This window comes from Heloderma suspectum, chromosome 4 (assembly GCF_057233095.1).
Source record: "Heloderma suspectum isolate Gila_16-S chromosome 4, 16-S_ref, whole genome shotgun sequence".
Lineage (NCBI taxonomy): Eukaryota > Metazoa > Chordata > Lepidosauria > Squamata > Helodermatidae > Heloderma > Heloderma suspectum.
The window spans coordinates 157,987,476-158,012,474 of record NC_139461.1 but is presented as its reverse complement, the minus strand read 5'-3'; the positions used below and the strand labels follow the sequence as shown (position 1 = coordinate 158,012,474).

General features: G+C 45.0%; 1 protein-coding gene across 4 annotated transcripts in view; it reads right to left on the bottom strand.

Annotated features, from left to right (window-relative positions):
* LOC146347561 (protocadherin beta-16-like) overlaps nt 1–24,999 on the bottom strand; it is a 106,873-nt gene that overhangs the window by 22,720 nt on the left and 59,154 nt on the right. Inside the window, exon 1 of one of the 4 annotated variants that reach the window (XM_084850922.1) lies at nt 19,130–21,734. The exons of 2 other annotated variants lie outside the window; for them this stretch is intronic. In XM_084850922.1, coding sequence (XP_084707048.1) covers nt 19,130–21,553 — 2,424 coding nt within the window. In that variant the 5' untranslated portion in view covers nt 21,554–21,734. Of the gene's footprint in view, nt 1–13,818; nt 16,425–19,129; nt 21,735–24,999 lie in introns of those variants that run through there. One more of the 4 variants, XM_084850921.1, reaches the window with a different exon arrangement.

Sequence of the window (24,999 nt, the reverse complement as noted above, 5' to 3'; positions counted from 1 at the left end):
TCAGGAAGCTTCTCCTGATGTTCAGCCGGAATCTGGCTTCCTGTCACTTGAGCCCATTCTTCCGTGACCTGCATTCTGGGATGATCAAGAAGAGATCCTGGCCTTCCTCTCTGCGACAACCTTTCAAGTACTTGAAGAGCGCTATCCTATCTCCCCTCAGTCTTCTCTTCTCAAGGCTAAACATGCCCAGTTCTTTCATTCTCTCTTCACAGGGCTTTGTTTCCAGGCCCCTGATCATCTTTGTTTCCCTCCTCTGAACCCTCTTCAGCTTGTCTGCATCCTTATTAAAGTGTGGTGCCCAGAACTGGACACAGTACTCCAAATGAAGCCTAACCAGTGCTGAGTAGAGGGGAACTAGTACTTCCCGGGATTTGGAAGCAAAATAGTATTTGCCTTTTTGGCAGCCACATCAAATTGTTGGCTTGATCGACAACAATTCTAAGATCCTTCTCGCTTGTAGTATTGTTGAGCCAAGTATCCCTCATCTTGTAACTGTGCATTTGGTTTGCTTTTCCTAGGTGCAGAACCTGGCATTTATCCCTGTTAAATTTCATTCTGTTGTTTTCTGCCCAGTGCTCCAGTCTATCAAGATCACTTTAAATTTTGTTTCTGTCTTCCAAGATATTAGCTATCCCACCCAGTTTTGTGTCATCTGCAAATTTGATCAGCATTCCCTGCACCTCCTCCTGCAAGTCATTAATAAAAATGTTGAAGAGCACTGGGCCCAGGACTGAGCCCTGCGGTACCCCACTTGTTACCTCTCCCCAGTTTGAGAAGATCCCATTGATAAGGACTCTTTGAGTCCGATTCTGTAGCCAACTTTGGATCCACCTGATCGTTGTTTCATCGAGCCCACTTTGAGCTAGTTTGCTCATCAGGATATCATGGGGCACTTTGTCAAAAGCTTTGCTGAAGTTGAGGTATATTGTGTCCACAGCATTCCCACAGTCCATCAACTGGAGCCTGGTACAGGAAGGTGAACTCTTAGAATTAAAGAATTCATAGAATCATAGAATAGTAGGGTTGGAAGGGGCCTATAAGACCATCGAGTCCAACCCCCTGCTTAATGCAGGTATCCAAGTCAGAGCATCCCTGACAGATGGCTGTCCAGCTTCATCTTGAATGCCTCCAGTGTGGGAGAGCCCACCACCTCCCTCAGTAATTGGTTCCATTTTTGTATTGCTGTACCAGTCAGGAAGCTTTTCCTGATGTTCAGCCGGAATCTGGCTTCCTGTAACTTGAGCCCATTATTCTGAGCCCAGGCATTTGTTTTAAATACCAGAACTGAACAGAGGTCACTGTCCTTCCACACAAAAAAACACTCCTTAGTACCCCTCCCCCCAAGCTTTCTTAATTTTAGCAATATCATTTAAGGTGGTGGGGAGTCATGTTGTCACTACTGTTAAACAACCAAGAATCAGAAATCCTGGCTGATCCACTGCATATCATCCAGATATCTCCCAGTAGGACCCCATCTACCTTCTGCCCACCCCTGTTCTAGGCTGTAGTGTTGGACTAACAGGTCAGAAGCAAATGCTTCCTGAACAAGAATTTCTGGATTACCTGCTGTAATTCTGCAGCATATGTCTCTGGCCTTGGCACAAGCCAAGTAAATAGCCAGCTTGAACATGCTTATTCTTGTACATGGTTGTTATACTGCCATGATACTGTGTCCATTTATTTATTTAGTGTACTACATTTTCCCCCTTTGGCTTGTTTTTAATGATTTTTTCAATTTGCCCCATGTTTCCCATTCCTTGAAATACCACTGGGCACACACTGCCATGGTGCCCTTTAGTGTGGTTTGAGCAGTAGCATGGACTGGGGGCTTACACTGCTAAATAACAGACAGCCTCAATCCAGGGTCATTACTGCATTTTAATTCAGGTTGATATACGTTCAGAAGTAACATATTAGACTGATTGAATTTGATTGTTATTGCAATTGTAAACTGGTTAAGAGAAGGGAGATTAGTCAATGAGATGCGGAGCTGCGTAGAAACAAAAATGCCTAGGCCACCCCTAGGCTGTCCCTTCTTATCACTAGGGGAAGCGTGAAGCTGGTGGCCAACGGAGCCATTTAGTTCTATATCATCCAGAGCCCGGGTCTCTTGTAACATCAAAATGTCAAATTTAGAGATGTAATTTATAAAGGAATCATCACTACTCTTGTTTCTTTAGCCTGCTATATTCCATGAAAGCACAGAGAGGTTTTGTTGGAAGTTGACAGTCAGTCTGAGTGTTCGGGAGAAGACTCCATAGTAGTGATAGGCCTCCCCAAGGATTCTATAGTGATTTCTATAGTATCATGTTCAGCCAGGAGATGATCTTGTATATCTTCCTCCTCAATGACTTCATTCACAGATCAACATGCTATGGCAAGGTTTAGAATTATACATTGGAAATCTGATAACAACCGCTCCGATTACACAAGTACTTATCGGGGGTAATTTCAATGCCAGACTGGGACCAGATGACACTGCACTCCATGCTCATCATCATCTCTGCCCCCCTGAAAGGCCAATTTTCTTTCCCACAAACTCCTGCCTTTCAAAAGATACTGTTTGCAGCCATGCTGGACTATGCCTGGCCAAAATGTCATACCGTTTGGACTTATGTATCCTAAATGGAAATGTTACCGGTGACATCCCAGGAGAATACACATTTTGGTCAGGTACCAGGATGAGTCGAAAGGACACTCAAAGCCGAAAGGACACTCAGCTGTGGATGTGTCTGGTGGTGAAAAGAAAATCCGATGCTGTAAAGAACAATATTGTTTAGGAACCTGGAATGTCAGATCAATGAATCAAGGTAAGCTGGAGGTGGTCAAACATGAGATGGCAAGATTGAACATCGACATCTTGGGAATCAGCGAACTCAAATGGACAAGCATGGGCAAATTTAATTCAGGTGACCATCATATCTACTACTGTGGGCAAGAATCCCTGAGAAGAAATGGAGTAGCACTCATAGTCAACAAAAGGGTGGGAAAAGCAGTACTGGGGTACGATCTTAAAAATGATAGAATGATCCCAGTATGAATCCAAGGCAAACCATTCAACATCTCAGTAATTCAAGTCTATGCCCCAACCACTGATGCCGAAGAAGCTGAGGTTGATCGGTTCTATGAAGACCTACAACACCTTCTAGAACTAACACCAAAAAAAGATGTCCTATATCATAGGGGATTGGAATGCTAAAGTAGGAAGTCAAGAAATCACCGGGATAATTGGCAAGCATGGCCTTGGTGTTCAAAATGAAGCAGGACAAAGGCTAATAGAGTTTTGCCAAGAGAACAGGTTGATCATAGCAAACACGCTTTTCCAACAGCACAAGAGGCGACTCTACACATGGACATCACCAGACGGTCAATATCGAAATCAGATTGATTATGTCCTTTGCAGCCAAAGATGGAGAAGCTCTATACAGTCAGTAAAAACAAGACCTGGAGCTGACTGTGGCTCAGATCATGAGCTGCTTCTTGCAAAATTTCGGCTGAAATTGAAGAACGTAGGGAAAACCACTAAACCATTCAGGTATGACCTCAATCATATCCCTTATACAGTGGAGGTGAGGAATAGATTTCAGGGATTAGACCTGATAGACAGAGTGCCTGAGGAACTATGGACGGAGGTCCGTAACATTGTTCAGGAGGCAGCAACGAAATCCATCCCAAAGAAAAAGAAATGCAAGAAAGCCAAGTGGCTGTCTGATGAGGCTTTATAAGTAGCTGAGGAAAGAAGGGAAGCGAAAAGCAAGGGAGAAAGGGGAAGATATAGCCAACTGAATGCAGAGTTCCAGAGAATAGCAAGGAGAGACAAGAAGGCCTTCTTAAATGAACGATGCAAAGAAATGGAGGAAAACAACAGAATGGGAAAGACTAGAGATCTCTTCAAGAAAATCGGAGACCTCAAGGGAACGTTTTGTGCAAAGACGGGCATGATAAAGGACCAAGAAGGCAGGGACCTAACAGAAGCAGATGAGATTAAGAAGAGGTGGAAAGAATACACAGAAGAACTATACAGGAAAGATCTGAATGTCCCTGATAGCCATGATAGTGTGGTCACTGAACTTGAGCCGGACATCCGCGAGAGTGAAGTCAAGTGGGCCTTAGGAAGCATTAGTAACAACAAAGCTAGCGGAGATGACAGTGTTCCAGCTGAGCTATTTAAAATCCTAAAAAATGATGCTGTTAAAGTGCTGCACTCAATATACCAACACATTTGGAACACTCAACAGTGGCCACAAGACTGGAAAAGGTCAGTTTACATTCCAATTCCAAAGAAGGGCAATGCCAAAGAGTGTTCAAACTATCGTACAATTGCACTCATTTCACATGCCAGCAAGGTGATGCTGAAAATCCTACAAGCTAGGCTTCAGCAGTATGCGAACCAAGAACTACCGGAAGTACAAGCTGGGTTTTGAAGAGGCAGAGGAACTAGAGATCAAATCGCCAACATTCGCTGCATCATGGAGAAAGCAAGAGAATTCCAGAAAAATGTCTATTTCTGCTTCATTGATTACGCTAAAGCCTTTGATTGTGTGGATCACAACAAAGTCTGGCAAATTCTTAAAGAGATGGAGGTACCAGACCACCTTACCTGTCTCCTGAGAAAACTGTACGAGGGTCAAGAAGCAACAGTAAGAACCAGACATGGAACAACCAAGTGGTTCAAAATTGGGAAAGGAGTACGACAAGGCTGCATATTGTTGCCCTGCTTATTTAACTTATATGCAGAGTACATCATGAGAAACGCCGGGTTGGATGAATCACAGGTCGGAATTAAGATTGCTGGGAGAATTATCAACAACCTCCGATATGCAGACGATACCACCCTAATGGCAGAAAGCGAAGAGGATCTCAAGAGCCTCTTGTTGAGGGTGAAAGGGGAAAGTGCAAAAGCTGGTTTGAAACTCAACATTAAAAAAACGAAGATCATGGCATCTGGCCCTATCACTTCCTGGCATATAGAAGGGGAAGAAATGGAAGCAGTGACAGATTTTACTTTCTTGGGCTCCAAGATCACCGCAGACGGTGACTGTAACTATGAAATTAAAAGACACTTGCTCCTTGGGAGGAAAGCTATGGCAAACCTAGACAGCATAGTAAGAAACAGAGACATCACCTTGCCGACAAAGGTCCGTCTAATCAAAGCTATGGTTTTCCCAGTAGTAACGTACGGCTGTGAGAGCTGGACTATAAGGAAGGCTGAGCGCCAAAGAATTGATGCTTTCGAACTGTGGTGCTGGAGAAGACGCTTATGATTCCCCTGGGCAGCAAGGAGTTCAAACCAGTCCATACTAAAGGAAATCAACCCTGAGTGCTCCTTGGAAGGGCAGATACTGAAGCTGAAGCTCCAATATTTTGGCCACCTAATGCGAAGAGAAAACTCCCTGGAAAAGACCCTGATGCTGGGAAAGACTGAAGGCAAAAGGAGAAGGGGATGGCAGAGGATGAGATGGCTAGATAGCATCACTGATGCAATGAATATGGACTTGAGCACACTCCGGGAGAGATCACAGGACAGGAAGGCCTGGCGTGCTATGGTCCATGGGGTCACGAAGAGTCGGACACGACTGAACAACAACAACCAGGATGAGTACCATTGAGTACTTGATCTCCTCACATAATCTGTTAAAACTTGTGGATCATTTGATGATAGATAATCGACTTGACAGTGATCATCTTCCCTTGACTCTGGCCCTAAAGCCCCTTGAGTGCCATATGTATGTAGTTGCTGCCTTCCAGCCTAACATGGAGGCTGATATCAGAACCACCAAGATCAGATAGACTGAGAAGGTGGACAGGTCTATTACAAAGCTGCTAAATGCTGATTATTTCCACAAGATTTGTTCTTCCATTCTTACAACAGGTGCAAATACTGGAATTCTAGATGTTTATGAGACTCTGATCAATGAACTGAGGACTCATTTAACAGTTAAAAACTCAGGGAAGCATCAGACTACCCAGTTCAGATCCAAGAACTGGTTTGACCAGGACAGTATTTGTGCCAAGAAAGGCCTGATTGCTAAATTTAGGGCTCACAAGGAAAATCCTTCAGTAGTTTCATTGGCTGACCTAATACTATGCAAAAAATGTTATACAACCCTGCTTAAGGCCAAAAAGAAGCATGCTCAAAAAGTGGGGCAGGAACAGCTTATTCATGCTGTGAGGTCCAACGATATGGCCTCCTTCTGGCGTCTGACTATAATGCTTCCTACCTGTGGCCCAACACATCTGGACTGTCATATTCCTTCTGAGACATGGGAGACTCATTTCCATGCACTATATGCAGTAGAGGGGCACCCAATTTTCAGATGGAGCATATCTTAGGACCCCTCATTGAATGGCCTCCTGTCTCAGTTTCCAAGATCATTGACCTGGTAAAGCAACTAAAACCTGGCAAGGCCCCTGGCTGCGACTATATACCTCCAGAACTAATTAAGAATAACATCAATTGATGGGCTCCTATTCTAGCTACTGTTTTCACATATATAGATCAAACTGCCCATATTCCTCCAGACTGGGGCTTGGTCATCATCATCCCCATCTTTAAAAAGGGAAGGAAAGATGACCCAGCCAATTACCACTCAATTAGCTTGCTTACCATTATTAGCAAACTATATGCCAGGCATCTCTACTGGAAATTTCAAACTTGGATGGAACATGAAAACATTCTGGCAGATGAACAGGCTAGCTTTAGATCAGGTCGATCCACTATGGCCCAAGAAATACACCAGTAAATCTAAAACATTCCTGTTCACAGCTTTTGTAGATCTGCCTTTGATTCCATCTCTAGAGACGATCTTTGGTGCAAACTTGAGGCTACCTCAGTGGATCGCCGCCTACTTCTTATGTATAAATTACATGAAAACACCTTAAAAATTAGATGCAACCCTGCGGATTTGCTGTCTAGTCCTGTTTCAACATCAAAAGGTGTAAAGCAAGGTGCTCCTTTGCTGTTCAACTTTTACTTAACTCATTAGTTAAAGCTCTTGACCGCGTTGACATCCACCCTCCCAAGCTAGCTGATAGACACCTATTGGTGCCACTTTATGCTGATGATGAGGTAATTCTGTCTCAGTCACCCATAGGCTTGAAGAGAGCCCTATGGGCCCTGGCTCAATACTGTCATGATGAACATCTGCAAATAAATTATCAGGAGACAAAGGTCATGGTCTTCGCCAAAAGACCAAGGACATACAGCTGGATCGTTAATAGCCATAAGATTGAACAGGCAAAATTTTTAAATATGTGGGCATTGTTTTGGCAGTCAGAAGGCACACGCAGAATATGTCAGTCAGGCAGCTCAAAGAAGTGCCTCTGCTATCTTAAATTTCATCCATACAAGAGGAGGACATTATGTACCGGCAGCAGTAAAGCTGTTTGCGGCCAAATCATTAGCCCAACTCCTGCAAGGAGCACAGCTTGGCCCCTACCCCAGTTTTACCCCCATGGAAGCAGTATAATCAAACTTCCTGAGAGCTGTCCTCCAGGTGCCCCACTGTGTCTCCAGAGCTGCTCTGAGACTTGAAGTTGGTCTCCAGAAGGTTCAAACCAGGGCCTGGCTTTCCATTTTTAACTTCTGGCTAAAGTTAATTTTCTTTCCAGCAGGCCTAGCTCCATTAATCCTTCAAGATGTGTTTCAATCTTCCTGGACTAAAGTTTTATTTCAAAAGTTCTTGTTTTATGGACTCTCCCCTAGTTACTTGATCACTCTGGGATATGAGAACGCCAGAGCAATGGTCAGACAACGCCTAGCAGATATCGGATATCAAGTCGACATGAACTTAACCTCAAATTCCATTTTAATTGACACTGCACTTCAACGTCACAAACCAGCGAATTATCTCTATTCACTCTCAGTCCAGAAGTATCGTAGAGCTTTTACACAGATATTACCTGTGACTCAGGAGAGATCAAAACAGTGACCTATGTTCTCCTGTACTGTCTCTTTTATCGTGATATTCGTAAAACTTTTATCAATCCCATTTTATCTGAATTGCCAGGACACTCGGATGCATTTTATGACTTTTTATTATTTTCTGACAAAAAGGCAGCCACTACTCTTATTGCTGCCAAATTTTTCGCAGGAGCAAGTAAAATCCATCAAGCATTTACCCAATCTATCCAACGTTTAGAACTCCTCTGAAATGTTTAGAACTTTTATAATGTTTTGGCTTCATATACATATTGCCCTATTTCTTGTCTTTTGTCAATGTATTTTATGTTGATTATGGAGTTATTTTGGTCATTGGACTGTAATAAAGAGTGATTTGATTTGAATTCAGGTTGGACTTCCATTCCAAAATAAGAAGCTGGTGGTAGTGGCTAGCTATTAAAAAGGTCGACAACTACTTGACTATTGTCAAGAAACACCCCTTCTCTAGGGTATCCCATCACTGTTTCCACCAAGATGTGGGGGGATCACTATGATGACATGGGTTATCTCACCACTAGATAGTGGCTTGTGAAAGTGATCTCACTGCTGCTAACCAAATTGTGGCTCCCCACCATCAGCAACTGATACAGTCAGGGCCAGAAATATTGGAACAAGATAACTGTTTTGGCAGTTGGCCTCTGTACACCACCACACTGAAGTTGAAAGGAAACACACCCAGATGGGAGCGAAGTCAGGACTTTCAGCTGTAATGCAAGGGGCTTGACAAAAGTGGGGCACTAACTATTCAGGAAGGACAGCCAGTGGCATACACACACACCCATCATTGGTGGCTCATAAGTAATGGAACGAATGGCTGACAAGCAGCTGCATTGCCAGGTGTGGCCTGTTTCCTGGGTACCCCATGACCAATCAAGCAGATGAAAGGCCTGGAGGTGGTTCTGAATGTTACATTTGCATTTGGTAGCTGTTCACTGGAACTCTCAACATGAGGTCCAAAGAGGTGTCCATGTGAGTGAAGGAGGCCATCATTAGGCTGAGGAAACAAAATAAACCCATCAGAGAGAGCAAAAACAGTGGGAGTGGCCAGCACAACAGTTTGGAACATCCTGAAAAAGAAGGAATTAACTGGCAAGCTCAGCAACAGCGAAAGGCCTGGAAGACCACAGAAAGACAACTAAAGTGGATGACCACAGAATTCTGCTGATGGTGAAGAGGAACCCTTTCACAACATCTAGCCAGGTCAAGAATGCTCTTGAGGAGGTAGGCATGTCATTGTCAACATCTACAGTCAAGAGACGGCTGTATGAATGTAAATACAGAGGCTTCACAACAAGGTGCAAACCACTGGTAACGCTCAAGAACAGACAGGCCAGATTAGCCTTTGCCAGCAAACACCTAAAAAAGCCTGCCCAGTTCTGGAATAAGATCCTTTGGACTGATGAAAGCAAGATTAACATGTCCCAAAATGATGGGAAGAGAAAAGGATGGAGAAGGAAAGGAACAGCTCATGATCCAAAGCATACCACATCATCTGTCAAACATGGTGGAGGCAGTGTTATGGCATGAGCATGTGTGGCTGCCAATGGAACCAGGTCACTGGTGTTTATTGATGACCTGACTGCTGATAAAACTAGCAGGATGAATTCTGAAGTGTATAGGGCTACACTTTCTGCTCAGATTCAGCTGCCAAATGCTGCCAAACTGATAGGACGCCACTTCATATTGCAGATGGATCATGACCCAAAGCATACAGCAAAAGCTACCCAAGAGTTTCTCCAGGCAAAGAAGTGGGATGTTCTTCAATGGCCAAGTCAGTCACCTGATCTCAACCCAATAGAGCATGCTTCTCACTTACTGAAGACAGGACTGAAGGCAGAAAGACCCAAAAACAAGCAGCAGCTGAAGGCAGCTGCAGTAAAGGCCTGGCAAAGCATCTCGAGGGAGGAAACTCAGCATTTGGTCATGTCCATGGGTTCCAACAGCACAAGACGACTCTACACATGGACATCACCAGATGGTCAATATCGAAATCAGATTGATTATGTCCTTTGCAGCCAAAGATGGAGAAGCTCCATACAGTCAGTAAAAACAAGACCTGGAGCTGACTGTGGCTCAGATCATGAGCTGCTTCTTGCAAAATTTCGGCTGAAATTGAAGAACGTAGGGAAAACCACTAAACCATTCAGGTATGACCTCAATCATATCCCTTATGAATATACAGTGGAGGTGAGGAATAGATTTCAGGGATTAGACCTGATAGACAGAGTGCCTGAGGAACTATGGACGGAGGTCCGTAACATTGTTCAGGAGGCAGCAACTCAATCCATCCCAAAGAAAAAGAAATGCAAGAAAGCCATGTGGCTGTCTGATGAGGCTTTACAAGTAGCTGATGAAAGAAGGGAAGCGAAAAGCAAGGGAGAAAGGGGAAGATATATCCAACTGAATGCAGAGTTCCAGAGAATAGCAAGGAGAGACAAGAAGGTCTTCTTAAATGAACAATGCAAAGAAATGGAGGAAAACAACAGAATGGGAAAGACTAGAGATCTCTTCAAGAAAATTGGAGATCTCAAGGGAACGTTTTGTGCAAAGACGGGCATGATAAAGGACAAAGAAGGCAGGGACCTAACAGAAGCAGATGAGATTAAGAAGAGGTGGAAAGAATACACAGAAGAACTATACAGGAAAGATCTGAATGTCCCTGATAGCCATGATAGTGTGGTCACTGAACTTGAGCCGGACATCCTCGAGAGTGAAGTCAAGTGGGCCTTAGGAAGCATTAGTAACAACAAAGCTAGCGGAGATGACAGTATTCCAGCTGAGCTATTTAAAATTCTAAAAGATGATGCTGTTAAAGTGCTGCATTCAATATGCCAACAAATTTGGAACACTCAACAATGGCCGCAAGACTGGAAAAGGTCAGTTTACATTCCAATTCCAAAGAAGGGCAATGCCAAAGAGTGTTCAAACTACCGCACAATTGCGCTCATTTCACATGCCAGCAAGGTGATGCTCAAAATCCTACAAGCTAGGCTTCAGCAGTATGCGAACCGAGAACTACCGGAAGTACAAGCTGGGTTTCGAAGAGGCAGAGGAACTAGAGATCAAATCGCCAACATTCGCTGGATCATGGAGAAAGCAAGAGAATTCCAGAAAAATGTCTATTTCTGCTTCATTGACTACGCTAAAGCCTTTGATTGTGTGGATCACAACAAACTGTGGCAAATTCTTAAAGTGATGGGAGTACCAGACCACCTTACCTGTCTCCTGAGAAACCTGTACGAGGGCCAAGAAGCAACAGTAAGAACCAGACAAGGAACAACTGAGTGGTTCCAAATTGGGAAAGGAGTACGACAAGGCTGCATATTGTCACCCTGCTTATTTAACTTATATGCAGAGTACATCATGAGAAATGCTGGGTTGGATGAATCAGAGGTCGGAATTAAGATTGCTGGGAGAATTATCAACAACCTCCGATATGCAGACGATACCACCCTAATGGCAGAAAGCGAAGAGGATCTCAAGAGCCTCTTGTTGAGGGTGAAAGAGGAGAGTGCAAAAGCTGGTTTGAAACTCAACATTAAGAAAACTAAGATCATGGCATCTGGCCCTATCACTTCCTGGCATATAGAAGGGGAAGAAATGGAAGCAGTATCAGATTTTACTTTCTTGGGCTCCAAGATCACTGCAGATGGTGACTGTAGCCATGAAATTAAAAGACGCTTGCTCCTTGGGAGGAAAGCTATGGCAAACCTAGACAGCATAGTAAGAAGCAGAGACATCACCTTGCTGACAAAGGTCCATCTAATCAAAGCTATGGTTTTCCCAGTAGTAATGTATGGCTGTGAGAGCTGGACTATAAGGAAGGCTGAGTGCCGAAGAATTGATGCTTTCGAACTGTGGTGGTGGAGAAGACTCTTACGAGTCCCCTGGACTGCGAGGAGGTCCAATCAGTCAATCCTAAAGGAAATCAACCCTGAGTGCTCATTGGAAGGACAGATATTGAAGCTGAAGCTCAAATATTTTGGCCACCTAATGCGAAAACTCTCTGGAAAAGACCCTGATGCTGGGAAAGACTGAAAGCAAAAGGAGAAGGGGACTGCAGAGGATGAGATGGCTAGATAGCATCACCGATGCAATGAATAAGAACTTGAGCATGCTCCGGGAGAGAGCGCAGGACAGGAAGGCCTGGTGTGCTATGGTCCATGGGGTCATGAAGAGTCGGACACGACTGAACGACTGAACAACAGCAAATGGGTTCCAGACTTCAGGCAGTCATTGCCTGCAAAGGATTTTCATCCAGGTATTAAAGGCGATCCTTAAGTTTGAAATGATGTTGGTTTGTTCCATTACTTATGAGGCACCAACGACGGGTGTGTGTGTATGCCACTGGCTGTCCTTCCTGAATGGTTAGTGCCCCACTTTTGTCACACCCCTTGAATTACAGCTGAAAGTCCTGACTTCGCTCCCATCTGGGTGTGCTTGGATGATACAACAAACCATAGCAACCCCCTCATCGAGGGCTGAAAATTCAAAATGGCCACACAACGCAACCTGCCATTGCTTAGATAAGGCATGGTGGGCTCTGGTGATTGTGAGAAGCAGCTCAGTGTACCACTGCAATTGTAGTGCAGCTGCAGAGTCCATTAGCTTTCAGTCCTAATTCAAAGTGCTTGGTGGTATTATCTCAAAGGCAAGCAAAGACCTGGGCAGGTGCCTGCCACTACATGGAACTCCACATTCTCTCAAAACAGGCATAAGGCCGTAGTCTGTGTACCTTCTATTTGTGAGGCAAAAACTGTCAGTGTGTGGAGTGGAACCTTGCGACATGTGCCTGTGGAAAAGCATCCCTGAGGCAGTCCCTCATATACTCTCTGTTGGATGGTGAACACTTCTTTTTAATGTATAAAGGATTTTTAGCTCTTCTTCACTTTTTATCCTTTGAATCTTAGTTTTATGTAACTTTCATGTATTTTGAGGTTTTTTAATGGATGATGCTTTATTTGTTTTTTTGTTGTTGCCTTGAATTCTATGGAAAGGAATCTCATTAATTAATTGGAGTATAACTGCGGTAACTAGGTGTACATGAAAAATAGATTTCAGTGATGTTGAGATCATGGGCTTAGGAATTACGCATAAGCTAGAAACTTCATTTATATTTTGGTGCCTAATTTATTTTATTTTACTAATTTTTGGCCACCTGTTCCAAATTATTTTATCCACCTGTCAACCAAACAGCTGGACAAGAAGCTTATTATAATAATAATAAGCTTCTTCTTTGCTTTACCAGAATTAGACATGTTTTAAGGTATCATGTAAGGCACTGAGATAACTTAGGCACTGATGAAATAGAAACAATTGTGCCACATCCTCCACATTCTTTATGAATATCTGAACAGTTTCTGGGATTGGAAGAGACACTGCTGCATTTCTCTAAAAGAAAGTAAAGCATTTTAAAAGTCGGAGAGGAGCTTGCAGGCACCTCAGAGACACTGGAGCCATAATCCCGATGCCTAGGGGAGGGCAACAGGAACATCACTGTAGTTAGTTATGGTGAGCAGTAAAGCCAACAATGACTATGGTATCCCCACCCCTTGCCCCTAAAAAAAAATCATAAGAGGGATCTTACTGGAAAGAAGTAAGATGGAAAGAAGTAAGTGTTCTACACTTGAGTAGAACAATAGGTGCATGGGAAAGGAGCAGGAGCAAATGAAAAGCACAGAGTTACCAGAAATATTAAGAACAGGAACATTTTATAATTTAGCAAAAGAGAACAACATGGAGAATCAACAGAGAGGGTAATGGGGGAAGAAACAGATATAAAAAGTAACTGATTACCAAACAAAAACCTATTTCAGTGCTATCCAGCTTTATTCCAATACGTCCAATGTGGATTCATCATATGACAATTTGCTCACCTGTTCTCTCGATTCTTTATATGCAATCTGCTCAACAATAACTTGGGAACCGGATGAAGTCCTGTGGCTCACAGGGATGTTTGGGTCTCCCACAGATAAAACAGGAATGAGAGGCCTGAGAAATCTGAACTCACTGCTTAAGGATCCACCCGTCAAGCAAACATCATAGTGGAAAGCCCTGGAAAGTGACCCACTCTGAGAATCGGGACAGTTCTCTGGGATATCAGGCCTGGAAGGTGGGAAGTGAGGAGGTGCAGGGATAAACATTTCTCCGGAACCTTTCTTGTAGATGTTGATAATAACAAAGGACACAATGCAAACCAGGAACACAAATGAGACCACAGCCAGGCAGATCACCAAATACATGGTCAAGGTCCCATCTTCATTGTTTTCTTGTGGACTGACATCCACTGTCTTCATATAAGGATCTGAGAAGCCAACCACCAGAAGTATACTGAGCATTGCAGTGCTGGACTGTGGAGGGAGCCCATTGTCTCTGACCAGGATAACAAGTCTCTGCTTGCTTGTGTCCCGCTCGCTCAGTGGTCTCCTGGTTTTCACTTCTCCATTCTGTGCTCCTATGCTGAAAAGGCTAGGGTCTGTGGCCTTCAGCAGTTCATAGGAAAGCCAGGAGTTCTGACCAGAATCTCCATCCACGGCCACCACCTTGGTGACCAGGTAACCGGCCTCCACTGACTTGGGAACCAGCTCATTGCAGGGGGACGTGCTGTTCTGAAGGGGATAGAGGAAGAAGGGAGCATTGTCATTTTCGTCTATGACAACGATTCGGACAGTAGCTTCTGAGCTCAGTGCAGGAGAACCGCCATCTGCCGCCCTTACTGTAACTTGGAAGTCCTTTATCTGCTCATAATCCAGGGATCTGAGCGCATACACATTCCCCGTTTCAGAGCTGATGGAGATGTAAGCGGCCACAGGGCCATCACCAACCTTCCCAGGCAACAGCGAGTAGGTCACCTTGCCATTCTGCTCCGTGTCCAGATCAACAGCATGGACTGAGCCAATCAGCAGACCTAGAATGTTGTTTTCTCGAATCTGCATTTCATGTAAAGACTTTTCAAATGTTGGAGGGTTGTCATTGACATCTGAAATTTGAACATTGATCATTCTTGTTGAGGTGAGCCTAGGAGAGCCCCGGTCAATGGCTGTGATGGTAACATTATATTCGGGGACTTTCTCTCTGTCCAGGGGACTTTGGATCACAAGCTGGTAATAGTTGTTCTCAGTGGCTTTGAGCCCAAAGGGAAGGTTTATCTCTATGGAACAGACAGTTTTGCCATTGTCCCCAGAGTCCTGGTCTGTGACGCTGAAGATAGCCACCACTTTGTCCAGGGGAGAATCTTCTCGTATGATGTTGGTAAGGGATATGACGGACACCTCCGGGGCATTGTCATTCATATCCTCAATCTCTACTAATACCTTGCAGTGCCCAGAAAGACCCCCACCATCTGTTGCTCTGATTTTTATGTCATAGTTGCTCACTTTTTCATAATCGATCTCTCCCAATACAGTGATCTCCCCAGTCCTTTCATTTAAATGAAACAAATTGTATATTTTTTCAGGCACCCTATGGAATGAGTAGGTGATCTGTGCATTTGAACCCAAATCTAAATCTCTGGCTTCCACTTTGCAGACCAGTGTCTTCTGCAGACTGTTTTCCTTTAACCTTACTTTATATTCAGACTGAATAAACTCAGGAGAATTATCATTGATATCCAGAACATTAATGTTTATTTGAACTGTGCCTGTTCTCTGTGGCATCCCTCCATCAACAGCCGTGAGAGTCAGTCCAAAGTGTGCCTCCTTCTCTCTGTCTAGTGGCTTCTCCAGAACAAGATCCACATATTTGCTTCCATCATCATTCCTTTCCACATCAAGCAGAAAATATTCATTGGGACTGAGTGTGTAATTTTGAATGCTGTTTTCTCCCAAGTCCTCATCTTGGGCAGATTCCAAGGGGAATCGCATATTTTTTGGAACATTCTCAGGAATTTCCAGCTCAAATTCATGTTTGGAGAATTTGGGAGCATTGTCATTCACATCTTCTATTGTCATTTCAATCTTATAGAGTGCTAAGGGATTGTCCAGCACTATTTCAGACAGAAGTAAGCAAGGCTCTGTCTGGCCACACAAAGCTTCTCGGTCTATTTTATCATTTATCAACAGACTCCCAGAGTGGGTATCAAGGTGGAAATATTGCTGAGTGTTTTTGGAAACCAGCTGGACTCTGCGAGCAGAGAGCTCCCCTATTCCCAGATTCAAATCCTTCAACACATTAGCCACCAGAGACCCACTTTTCTTTTCTTCGGGCACAGAATAGTGGATTGAGATACACAATACTCCAGACACAAAGAGCAAGAGCAAGAGCAAAAGATACAGACCTTGCCTGTTTGTGAAGCAGTCTTCCATGTTTCCAGTCTTTTCCTTGCAAGAACTTGGAGTTCTATCAAAAATGCAGAATTTCTGCTTTTCTCCTGTGACTATATGTCTTATTGTGCAAACTATTCCACCATGTTACTCTCTTAGTTTTTATATTTCCATCACAGACAAAGTTCCTGCGTCCCTCTGGTTCAATTCTGTCTGTGTCTAGCTTTTGTAGTGCTGCTGCAAAAGACTCTTTTGCAAAGAATGTGTTTGCCAATACTGCCACCTTGTGGTTTAATGAGAGAAAAACCTATTAACATCATACATTGTCCACAGAAAGCAGCCCAGTACCTATCAGATTTAGATAAATGTTTATTTAGTTGTCATCGATGGACTGCCATTCATAAATGAGAGCATTATTTTCCTCAGTATGTGCATAAAGAAAAAGAGCAAAGCAAATTCTATTTCACAACTTGATTCACGATGTTTCAAAACCGGAGCATCTGCACTTCTTCTTTCAATGGGACTCAAGCATCAACAGACAAGCTTCATGGCACGAAATGAGAAGTGCTTTCTGTTTTATCCTATTTTTCATGAAATAGGCTTTGGTCCATTATGCGCACATGAAGCAAGAAACGCAGAGTATCCACCCCCCCCAACCCACTTTCACAAGTCACACAAGAGCACTTTAAACCACCTTCATTTGGGGTTGTGTGGGCGGAGTCCTGTGGGTGAGTAGAACTGAAGGCCATCAGCCTAGTGGATGCTGCTCAGCAAGTGTGAAGGGCTCGTCCCCCACCCCTGTCTGCTCTCCCCTGCTCAAACAGGGAAGTTTAGTGGAAGGGATGAATTTGGTCCGCAGAGTTTGTCGCACCCCTCTCCCCTCACATCCGCCATTATTGAATGCCCTGCTCCCCACAGCCCTGCTCCCCGCCTGCTTTGCTTTCTCATGGAGAGCCTCTCACCTCAGCTGCTTTGCTTTTGAGAGAATCCCACCTGAGTTACTTCCCCACTGAGAGAATTCACGCTATTACAGCCCCGCACGGAGGGAAAGGGCTGGCTGGAGTTGCCTCCCCCTGCTAGCACTCGGTGGGGCAGCTGCTGCTGCTGGAGACTCCCGCTCCTGGCCACCCCCTCTCCTCCCCCTCCCAGCATCAGTACAGGTGGCCATGTCCTCTCCACCCCGTCGGTGCATTCTTGGGTTTTTACTGTATCGCAGTATCAGTACAGTGGAATACCACAGCTGCAGGCTCTCGCTCCTAGCCTCCTCCTCCCCTGCCACCCTGTGTATTCTTTATTGTGTGCTACATGCTCCAGTGCTGTGAATGAAACTGCTGTTGTGAATAGGAGAAAGAGGCTAGATAGCCGGTACGTGTAACAGCCTGATTTTCTCACTGGGGAAAAGACGCTACTGATCCTCAATGGGTGAGTGCTTGTGAATGGGAAGTGGGAAGAAGCCTGTGTCCAAAAAGAAGGGATGGTTTGAGGGCGGAAGGGGCGGCTCCACTCTCTGACCAGGTCACTGCCATGTCACAGCCATGTCACAGCATGAGGCCATGCCCAGGATTTAATGTGGGGGATGGGGCACATGTCAGCAGGACTGCTCCAGAGCTGCATTTAAGAAAAACAACGCACTAGAACGACTTTCCAAAAACGTTACGGAGGGAAGCTGCAGGGTGACTGCAGATTGGGGACAGCATCATCTGTCGTGAACAGCCCTGATGTGTCCTCCCTCCACATTTAGTCGGCCATGGAGATTGGTTCTACGTTGTTGCAGACGCTTACCATTTAACCATTCAAACATTGCTGATTTAAAATATAATTAAATAATTATTCTCATCTGACACATCAGTTACCTTTTTGTGTGACTGGGCCAGATCTACAGCTCATGTCATATCGATATGGTCACATCATGGTGACGCTATATCCCTCATACACATTTATACCTTGTAGCACACACACAATGACATCTGTTGCAGTATTTTGGATAATACGGGATAGGAAGCAGGAAATAATGCTAGAAAAGCAGTATATAGTAATGTGCCCAAATCAGTGCTCTTCAATACCAATAAAAAGCATTGGTGTAGATATAGCCTGGGGAGTTTTTGATAATCAACTTAAACCATTTACCATTTCAGAGATCTCCTGTATTCAGGCTTCTCTCACTGAATCTGTGGGACCAAACCATTGATAAGATGCCGAGGGCTTTGTTAGATATTCAAATCTTAGGCATTTTAAATTTAAAACTATATGAAACGGATTCAAATCAAATTCTCACCTGGCTTACTGAATTACTCAAGCAGAAAAAAGAACAAATACTAGATAAACTACATTGGAAAGTGGCCAACTGTCAGGGTGGACACTGAGCCCATAGAATCCCAGAGTAGTTCTGATTTGGAGGAAGAGCAGTCGCTCCTGGGAGAGGAGTGCACCCCTTTTTCCCAGGGCCCGCAGCTGACAGAGATTCCTCCCACCCACATTCCTAGATTAGAAAGCAGTCCAGGGAGTGACCCAGCACCGATAGCAGACTGGTTGGATGCGCGGCGCAGACGCAGAGAGCGGCGCCAAATGGAGAGCGCGGAAAGGAGGCGTAGCGCCCGGTTGGTGCTCAAAGAACGGTTGCACCCAGAGGATCCAAGGGAAAAGGGGAGGGATTCTCCCTAGTCCTTATATTCAGGGGTCTGCCAGTAATTGCTTTTCAAACAGGGACCAACTGTTCTAACTTAGGGCATAGGGATGCTGCTGCTCAGATCTAGTTGCTACCTGTAGAGCTGTTAAGTTGTAAAAGAAGAATAAAGCTTTGAAAAGAGTCCCTTTGTCTGTGTCTGGACTTGGCTACTGGATTAGAATGAGAGCCCTCCAAGGAGCCCTTGACACCAACACAGATTGTAATTTGATTATATAAAAAGGATTCCACACATATTCTCACCTGGTTCATGAGTTTACTTTCCTCTGCATGACTAGGGAGTTCTTGGGAACCAGCTGAATTCCTTGGATCCACCTGAGTGTTAGGAGGCTCCACAGAAAAAACAGGAAATAGAGGCCTGAGGAACCGGAACTCGCTGCTTAGCGACCCACCAGCTAAGCACACCTCATAGTTGTAGGCCTGGGAAAGTGATCCAGTACCAGAATCCACACCATTATCTTGGGAATTGGGTCCCACAGGAAAAGTAGACGCAGAATTATGGGTCCCCAAGAATTTCCTTTGTTTCTGAATCTTGAGTGCAGTAAACACTGTTACAGAAAGGAGAAAAACAGATGAGATGGCAGCCAAGCATATGATCAAATACGTCGTCAGGCTACGGTCTTCCTCCTCTGCTACCTCATCCTTTGGGACAGCCAGCATTTTCATATAAGGGTCGGAGAAGCCGTCCACCAGAAGAATTCTCAGTGTTGCAGAGGTGGACTGGGGAGGGCGTCCGTTATCTCTGACTGCCACAATAAGGTTCTGTTTGAAGCTGTCTCGGTTATTCACTGGCCTCGTGGTTCTCACTTCTCCATTCTGGGCCCCCACAGTGAACAGACCAGGATCTGTGGCCCGCAGCAGTTGATAGGAAAGCCAAGAGTTCTGACCAGAATCTCTGTCTGTGGCCACTACCTTGGTGACCAGGTAGCCAGTGTCTGCTGCCCGGGGAACCAAGTCATTTGACAGGGAGGTGCTGTTCTGAAGAGGGTAGAGGATGAAGGGGGCATTGTCATTTTCATCCACTATATGCACGTGGACAACAACCTCTGAGCTCAGTGGAGGGGACCCTTTATCCACAGCCCTCACCGTCACATGGAAATCTTTTATGTCCTCATAATCGACGGATCGAATGGCATGCAGGTTCCCCGTTTCAGAGTTGATGGAGACGTAGGAGGCTGCAGGACCACCCCCGATCTTCCCGGGCAAAAGCGAGTAGGTCACTTTGGCATTCTGCTCCGTGTCCAGGTCAACAGCACGGACTGAACCGATCAGCAGGCCTGGAATATTGTTTTCCCGTAACTGCATTTCATAGAGCGATGCTCCAAACACCGGAGGGTTGTCATTGACATCTGAGATTTGAATGTTCATCACTCTCACCGAAGTGAGCCTGGGGGAGCCTCGGTCAGTAGCTGTGATGGTGACGTTATACTCAGAGATGTCTTCTCTGTCCAGTGGCCGTTGGGTCACAAGCTGGTAATAACTGTTCTCGGTGGCTTTGAGCCCAAAGGGCAGGTTTGTCTCAGTGGTGCAGGTGGTTCTGCCATTGTCTCCAGAGTCCCGGTCCATGACACTGAAGAGGGCCACCACAGTTTCTGCGGGAGAGTCTTCAGGTAAGGGACTGGTGATGGAGGTTACCGTCACCTCTGGGACATTGTCGTTCTCATCCTCAACCTCCACAATGACTTTGCAGTAAGCAGAGAGTCCTCCTCCATCTGTGGCTCTGATGTTCAGCTCATAATTACAGTTTTCTTCATAATCAATATTCCCTGCAAGGGTAAGTTCACCAGTATGTTTATGTAACCTGAATGATCTGAGCACATTCTCTGGCACTTGGCTGAAAGAATATGTGATGTGAGCATTGGAGCCAATATCCCTGTCACTGGCTTCAACCTTACTGACTAATGTATCCAAAGGGCTGTTTTCCATCAGTTTCACTTTGTATACAGATTGTTCAAACTGAGGGAAATTATCGTTGATGTCCAAAATATCAATGATTATTTGTGCTGTTCCAGTTCTTTTTGGAATCCCTCCATCCACAGCTGAGAGAATTAGGACAATACTTGTGCTGACCTCACGGTCTAATTGTTTCTTCAATACCAGTTCTGCGTATTTACTGCCATCACTGTGACTTTGCACATCCAGCCTAAAATGTTCATTAGGACTAAGTGTGTAATTCTGAACTGTGTTTTCTCCTTTGTCTGAATCTTGAGCTCTCTCCAAAGGGAATCGGGTATCCATGGGTACTAGTTCAGGTACTTCAAAAAGGAATTGTTTTTTAGAGAACTTGGGGGAATTATCATTCACATCTTCTATTTGAACTTTGATTCTGTGTAGCTGCAGTGGGTTTTCCAGCACGATTTCAGAGAGGAGAACACAAGGGTCATTCTGGCCACACAGAGCCTCTCGGTCTATTTTATCCTTTAACATCACATTCCCAGAATGAGGATCCAGCTGGAAATACTGCTTGGAGCTCTTAGAAATCATCCGGGCTCTCCGAGCAGACAGCTCTTTTGCATCCACTTTCAGATCTTTTAGCACATTAGCCACCAGAGACCCACTTTTCTTTTCCTCTGGCACTGAATAGAGAATTGACTTGCATATTGCCCCATACATGCAGAAAGACAGAAAGAAAAAGCAAACTTGCCTGTTCCTGTGATGTATTTCCATCGCTCCAGATTCACTCCAAGTAGATCTAACACAGAGAACATGTGATGGTAAAGAAGCTGCTTCAGGTTCTCTCTAATACATTTCAGAGGCAAATAATTCCTTTGTACTGCTGCCTTTTCCTTTTGCAATCGCTGGGCATTTTTGTGTAAGGAAGAGCTCTTTCCGTTTCTCTTCAGATTTTTTGCCTAATGACTACAGCTTTCCACATGCAGTTACTCCTCCTCCCTAAGAATCTGTGTTGGTCAATAGCACCACCTTGTGTTTGAAATCCATGCAATTCTTGTAATTGTCAATTTCCTGACTGTTTTACTATCAGATGTACTTAGATAGTTCCTTATAGATAAAGCTGTTTGAATTGATATGAGCTGTGCATTGTACATATTAAATGAGGGGCAAGAAACATTTCTTATATTCTCTATGCATAACCTTTGCTTACCTTTTGTAAATTGGCCAGACAATATGCAGAGTCCTTGTTTACATTGCCAAGCTAATACAAGCACTACCTAATTATCTCCCTGGGCAAATTCACCAAGAGTCTGTGCATATGGATGGGGCACTGTACATAATCCCGTGTTCATACTGTCCATTTGTATACATTTTCCATGCCTTCTTGCCCCCTTTCAGACATTGTAGGGGATGCTCCATACATTCAACAAACAAACATATATATGGTAGGGGTGGACGAAAGTCACTTACCTGTCGTCGAAGGCCGTTCGCGGTGGGGGGGAGGCGCTTCGCTAGTCCCCCCGTGAAGTTCAGGCCGGGGGGGGAGGCTTCCTGCCTTGCCTGGCCGAAATTCAGGCTGGGGGGGAGGCTTCCCGCCTCGCCCGGCCGAAATTCAGGCCGGGGAGGAGGCGCCTCGCCTCGCCCGGCCACGAACGCGAAAGTAAAACAAAAACAAAAACGCCCCCTGATAGGCTACGTGACGATTCACGTAGCCTATCACGGCTAGATCTGCAAAGTCAGCCGTGATAGGATACGTGAATCGTCACGTAGCCTATCACGGGTGACTTTAAAAAAAAAAAAAAAGAAGCGCGTATGCGAATGGCGGCCCCCATAGGGAGCCGCCATTCGCGTTCCTTATTTAGTCGCTGTAGTCTACGTAAATGTTTACGTAGACTACGGCGAAAATAAGGGCAACGCAAATAGCGTTGCCCTTATTTTCGCCGTTGTCTACGTAAACATTTACATAGACTACAGCCACCAAATAAGGAACGGGAATGGCGGCTCCCTATGGGGGCCGCCATTATCCGTACACTTTTTTTTTTTTAAGTCACCCATGATAGGCTACGTGATGATTCACGTAGCCTATCACGGCTGACTTTGCAAATCTAGCCGTGATAGGCTACGTGAATCGTCACGTAGCCTATCAGGGGGCGTTTTTTTTTTTTCTTTCATTACAATGGCGGCGGCGGCAGCCGGTTGAAAGACCGGCTGCCGCTCCCGCCTCGCTCGAACACCCGCCGAACCGCCGGCCGGACCAGCCACCGGGAGGGACATTCGCAAAAGGTAAGTCCCATCCCGGGGGGGGGGGTGCGGGGGGCGGGCGGAGGATTTCTCCCCGAAACTTGTTCGGGGGGCCAAACACGTTGGCGCTTGGCCCCCCGAAGTTTCGGGGAGAAATTCTCCGCCATCCCTAATATATGGCGGGGTGGAGCCTGCTGCAATGCCCCTTCAGACAGTAATTGAATACACTGAAGGTGTGTTTCCATGCTATCAGCTTCACTTTGTTTGCAACTTTGTTGCGATGTTTCCCCAATCTCATCTCCTCCTTTTTCTGTTTCCACAGCCCTTAAAGTCCCGGCTTATCGTCACTGTAGCCTGGGGCTCTGTGCTGCTTCCACTGAACTCTAATCGAATTATTTTCTTGATGGCTGGGTGGAGTCTGAGTGGAGTCTGGGTTGGGTCTGATGACCTCATCAGTGTTCCCGCCTCCTTGGACAACAGGACAACAGAAGGAGAAACTAATGGAGGTGTACCAGCTTTTAAAAAAGGAATCAGCTTTGCTGTGAAGAGCTGAAAGATCGCCTCCTCCCATATGTGCCCGCCCAGACCTTAAGATCATCCTCAGCGGCCCTTCTCCATGAGCCCCTGCCAAAGTGAGGTGGGTGGCTACTAGAAGGAGGGCTTTTTCTGCTGTGGCACCCCGGCTGTGGAATGAGCTCCCTAGTGAGGTTCGCCTGGCACCTACGTTGTATTCCTTTCGGCGCCAGGTGAAGACCTGTTGATTTTCCCAGGCATTTTAGCATTTTAGCTTTCTAGACTTTTAGCTTTGCTGATTTAAATCTGTATTTTAAATTTCTGCACTGCTTCTAGGTTTTATTGTATTTGTATTGTTATATTGTGGTTTTAATATTCTATATATTTTAAATTGTTTTACTGTGTGCTTTTTGGTTTTAATTTTTGTGAACCGCCTGGAGAGCTTCGGCTAGTGGGTGGTATAGAAATGAAATGAATCATCATCATCATCATCATCATCATAGAGGCTTCCCTCCTCTCCCCTTCTTTCTCCTTTTCCCTGAAAGTCCAGATTCACCAACACTTCAGGAGCAAGCCTCATTGAGCACAATGGGAGTTACTTCTGAGTTGACACACATACGCTTGTGCTGGGAAAGGAGGGGAGAACACAAAGAGGGAAACCAGCTGCCATTTTAACCCAGAGGACCTCACTGACCGCAGTGGGAGTTACTTCTGATGAGACAGTAATGGGTTTGTTGAGAGAAAGAGAGCAGTAAACACAAAGACACACACCAGCCCCCATTGTAACCCACAGGATATCTATAACAAAGCTGTGACGAATTTTCTTCCTAAGGCAATTCATCGAAGCCTCGTAATCCTGCTTGGTCACTTAATCGTACTTAAGGAATTGGGCTTTAAAATGTGCCATTTCAATTGAAGGGGAATCTCCATAAGTTCTGGTGTGGGCATTCAAAGGCAAGCCTCATCAACCACAAGGAGACACTAATGGGTTTCTTGTGGGAAACAGACCAAAGGCAGCCTCCATTTTAATGCACAGGATCTCTATATGGAAGCTGTGAAGTAGTTACGTCCTAAGGCAATGGACCGGAGCCTCTAGATCATGCTTAATTGCATTTAAGGGCTTGGCCTTTGATATGTGCTATGTCAATTGAGGGGCTTCTCTGTTATTTCTGTGGTCATTGAGAGGGCAAGCCTCATTCAGCACAATGAGAGAAAACACCCCTTGACTGGGGTCATAGGCTGTATTCTGATGCTTATTTTCAATGATGTTTTAAAAGTTGGTCCCTCGTCATCCTGTTCCAAAACAGCGATGAAATTCCAGAAAACAGAGAGGGAAAGGGTTGGGTCACTGAAGTAAGAGCAACACACCCACAAAGGCTGGGCTACACACCCCATGATACCACCCCATATCACACTATGATACCGAACCCAGTGCGGTTGTGGAAACAGGTCAGTAATGGAGCCGA